The 4,492-nt window shown below is 57.3% G+C and overlaps 1 protein-coding gene across 1 annotated transcript; it reads left to right on the top strand.

Moving 5' to 3' along the window:
* The first annotated feature begins 964 nt into the window (after window positions 1-964).
* SOX21 (SRY-box transcription factor 21) lies at window positions 965-4,170 on the top strand. Its single transcript, XM_039556537.1, has one exon. It carries the CDS (start codon window positions 990-992, stop codon window positions 1,833-1,835), a length of 846 nt encoding a protein of 281 aa, XP_039412471.1. The 5' UTR covers window positions 965-989; the 3' UTR covers window positions 1,836-4,170.
* The last annotated feature ends 322 nt before the right edge of the window (window positions 4,171-4,492 follow it).

Here is a 4,492-nt window from a genome sequence, read left to right as displayed (position 1 = left end):
GACCGCCGAGGATCTTAATTAGGTGTGTCCCCCCCTCCCCGCCTCCGCCTCCGCCGCCTCCTCCTCCTCCCTCCGCCCCCCGCCGCTCCCGCCCGCCCCGCCGCCCCTCCGAGTCGGCGGCCAAGAAAACCCAGAGAGACCTGGCGGCTGCCGGAGAAGGGGGAGTCGCGCAGCAAGCGGAGCGCCCCGTATCCCGCCGAAACTTGGCGAAGTTTGTCCGGCGGCGCGAACCAGGAGGCCCGCGGCGCCCGGCGGCCGCTTGCGAACGGCGCCCGGCGAGTATGTGCGAGAAGCGGGCTGCTCGCCGCGCCCCCCCGGGCGCGGCGGGGTGGCTGTGAGCGGGGCGGCCCGCGCCCCCTGGGGCCCGAGCCGCAGCGCCCGAGCCGCCGCGGACTCCGTCCCACCCGACCTCGCAACGCGCCGCGGCGGGCTGCCCTCCGAGCTCCGCGGGCGGCGATGGCACCGGGCGGGCTCTGACCGCCGCTCCGTCCAGGGCTTGCCGCCGCACCGGAGACCGCTGAGGAGCATCGCGTCCGCAGTGAAACGAGGACCCTCACGCCCCGCTCCGCTCGCCTGCCGCCGGATCCCGCCCTCGCCGTCGAGACTTCTCTGCAGTCCCGTCTGGACTCCGGCTGCTGTCGCCTGCGGGGTGTTCCGAAGAAGAGCCCTGGACCGGAGATCGGCGGCGCGGACAGAGGCTCCGAGGCCCAGGCGGGGAACGGAGGCCGTCCCGCCCGAGCCGCCCGCCGCAGCGCCCTGACGGGGAGGTGCCGCCGCCGCTCGGCAGCGCCCCGCGCCCGGAGCGGGGCCACCGGGTACCGCCGCCCCGCACCCGCGGGAGTCGGTGCCGCCGCGCCTGGGCACCCGCCGAGATTGCTTTTGGAGGAGCGGACCGCGGCGGGGGCGAGGAGGAGGCGGGAGACGATCCCGGAGGAGGCGGCCGCCAGTGCGGGGCGGGCGGCGGCTCGCCGGGGCGGCGGGGGGACACCATGTCCAAGCCGGTGGATCACGTCAAGAGGCCGATGAACGCCTTCATGGTGTGGTCGCGGGCGCAGCGACGGAAGATGGCCCAGGAGAACCCCAAGATGCACAACTCGGAGATCAGCAAGCGTCTGGGCGCCGAGTGGAAGCTGCTGACCGAGTCGGAGAAGCGGCCCTTCATCGACGAAGCCAAGCGGCTGCGGGCCATGCACATGAAGGAGCACCCCGACTACAAGTACCGGCCGCGGCGGAAGCCCAAGACGCTGCTCAAGAAGGACAAGTTCGCCTTCCCCGTGCCCTACGGGCTGGGCGGCGTGGCGGACCACGAGCACCCGCACGGGCTGAAGGCGGGCGGGCTGCACGGCGGCGCGGCCGGCGGGCTGGTGCCCGAGTCGCTCCTGGCCAACCCGGAGAAGGCGGCAGCCGCCGCTGCCGCTGCCGCCGCCCGCGTCTTCTTCCCCCAGTCGGCCGCCGCCGCGGCCGCAGCCGCCGCCGCCGCGGCCGCCAGCAGCCCCTACTCCCTGCTGGACCTGGGCTCCAAAATGGCCGAGATCTCATCCTCCTCCTCTTCCTCGGGCTCCGGGTTGCCCTACGCTTCCTCGTTGGGCTACCCCGGCGCCGGCGGGGCGGGTGCCTTCCACGGGGCCGCCGCTGCCGCCGCCGCCGCCGCAGCCGCCGCCGGGGGGCACACGCACTCGCACCCGTCGCCCGGTAACCCGGGCTACATGATCCCCTGCAACTGCAGCGCCTGGCCCGGCCCGGGGCTGCAGCCGCCGCTGGCCTACATCCTCCTGCCGGGCATGGGCAAGCCCCAGCTGGACCCTTATCCCGCAGCCTACGCCGCGGCCCTATGACCCGTGGTCGAGGGATGCCCGCGCAGAGCTCCGGCGCCCGGCTGGATGAGTGCCGGGCATACGTGCGCACGGGGAGCGGGGCGAGGCGCCGCCGGGGCCGCGGAGGGTGACCGGAGCAGGCGATGGGGGGAGCGCCGGGGCGGTGGCCGACCTGTTGCGCGTCCCCGGCCCGCTGCCTCGGGTAGAGCTTATGTGTGTTGCATGCGGTCTGTGCAGATAGCCCAGCTGAAACAGAAGAGGAAAAAAAGAGGAAAGAAAAAAAAAAAAAAAAAAGAAGGAGAAAAAAAAAAGTAACCCATCCGTCCTGCCCCCTAAAGTGTGTGTTCGGGACAGACACGGCGGGTAACGCCCGTCCGCCGGCTCCGGCTTTCCCCTCCCTCGCTCCTCGCACCCCGCGCGATGCTGGACTCAGAACAGCCCCGCTGTAGCACCCCCGCCACCGAGAGGAGAGACGGGGGTGGCTGGGGGTAGTGAGGCCCCGGCTCGGCAGGGCAGGGCCAGGTGCGGCCCCGGGAAAGGGTAGGGTCGCTCTGTCCTTGGTTTGTATCCCCTCGTGGGATCCATGCAAAGAAAGATGTCGGCGGTGTGGGATGCTGCCCGTCCCGCTCCGCGCCTTGTCCCGCGTGAGTTTCTGCCCTCCGCTGCTACGGGATGCTGACAGGCGCGGGTCATGATTTCCATAGGATAAGAAGCGTGACTCGGACCCCGTGTGTTCCCCTCCCTCCCTCCTCCCCCTCCACTAATTAAGTCTCACCCTCAGACTGTAAATTTGTATATCTCTGTGGAAATGTTAGGTCTCGGATGGAAAACTCTGTTAGTTACTTCGCCCACGGTCGATTCAGTTTTAACATGAAAAAAAAAGAAAAAAAAAGGAATGCCTTTCAAAGGGAATAAAAATATTGTGAGACTGCTCAAGGATCGCAATATTATCTAAGGTTAAATCAGACTTTTTTGTCTGAGTGATAATTATCTATTTATTATTTAGCTGAACTGAAACAGAGCTTTGCTTTGACAGAAGAGTATTCTCATTTAAAAGAAAGCCCGTCTCCCCCACCAACATGAAGTGTTTCATATGTGTTTTGGAGTACTCTACCTGTTTAGCTTATTTTAGAGCGACTGCAATTCAATTGCAAATGGCGTTTAAAAAAAAAAAAGAAAAACAAAGTTTAGAGAAAAAAATCCTTCATCAGTTTAGAGTTCTTTTTTTGGTTTACTTTTGTAATGTGTATATTTTGACTAATGTTTGTGAATGAAGCTGGCTAACATGTATTTAGTTTCATTTTGGCTTTATGTAATATAAAGTGAAAAAAAAAGATTAAGTAATGGTTTTAACATTTACGTGTAAATGGTTTTCTTGTGTGATCTTCTAATTTAAAGTTAGACGTCTAAACTATATCTGTAAATTAGATTCCAACTACCACTCTGTTCATTTTTGAACAATGAGTTTAAATAAAGCCTGAAGCAGGGAAAAGAGAAAATCCTCTATTTCTTGTTGAATTGCTAACAAGATTTTTATCTGAATTGCCCTTATGTGCCTGGTCCAGGTGAGGTGTAAGGTATCCTCTAAAGGCTGTCTTTGTTTCACTTTTGAATAGATTTACTAGGAAATCTAAATCAAGCCATTGTTATTCAGAGCCAAAAACCTGATTTATCACATTTTTAATCGTGAATAGGAAAGAAGACAAAAAAAAAAACAAACCCTAAGTTGTTGTATTATCTTTAAAAAAAAGCATTCATGGACCAGCAGGACAGAGTTCACTGAATACACTGAGAGCGTTCACAGCATTTCATCGGTTTCCAGTAACGTTTTCAGAGTGGAAAGTTGCCTGACCACTTTATCTGGTTAGCCTAAGAGCTTCGCCACTTAAACCCGTGTAATTTGTTCACCTATCTGAACAATATTGCTGCTTTATTCCTGGAGTATTTTTCGCGGGCCTTCCCAGCTGATTGCTGACTAAAACCTAACACCCTTCTTTGCCTCCAAACGGCTTTTCCCATTTGAGTGCCTGAAAATGGTATATTCGAAGGTAAATCCAGCAAAGGTCTGCAAGGACGTTTGCATGCAGCAGGAAATCAGGAGCAGGATGAAACAGTCCATCCTTTCAGCAAGGGAATTGCGAGCATCTCACATCGTGAATACCTACAAGGCAATAAAACTGAGCCAGTCCCCTCACTGAGGTGGCAACCCCCGGCTCATTTTATATGTCCGTGTGTATGTATATGCAGTATGTGTATGTATGAAGTGCATATATTTTTATTTTTTCCTCTAAAGTGGTTGACTGCACTCTTAATTGTGGCAATAACAATAGCTCCTGAGTAAATGTCTTCCAAATCAGCCTTCGCCTTGGAATTACGTTCAAAAAGTGTGAAGTTTGGAAGATTTGCAGAACAGTCTGTTCGTTTGACCCTGATTCACTAATTAAAACGATCCTGCTTTTGTTATTCTCCCAACGCTTTGCAATATTATAAGTTAATTCATATGGTTCTGAGCGATTATGCAAAACTAATTTGGACTGTCCAGGGGTAATTATCCCTGACACGGTTAATTAAATCCTTTCAGAGCTCCGCCATTCCCTTTTGTAGCAGCCCATCACTTCTCAACACGGAACTTCCTGCTGCTTCCCTGGAAGTCACCCCAGCCCTAAATCTTAGTGACC

The sequence above is a fragment of the Corvus cornix genome, chromosome 1, assembly GCF_000738735.6.
Source record: "Corvus cornix cornix isolate S_Up_H32 chromosome 1, ASM73873v5, whole genome shotgun sequence".
Taxonomy (NCBI): domain Eukaryota; kingdom Metazoa; phylum Chordata; class Aves; order Passeriformes; family Corvidae; genus Corvus; species Corvus cornix.
Note: the sequence above shows the minus strand (reverse complement) of the source record. Positions and strands in the feature narration are given on the sequence as shown.

Excerpts from the sequence above, each read along its gene's own strand:
- SOX21 (XM_039556537.1), top strand. The coding sequence starts at position 990 with ATGTCCAAGCCGGTGGATCACGTCAAGAGGCCGATGAACGCCTTCATG.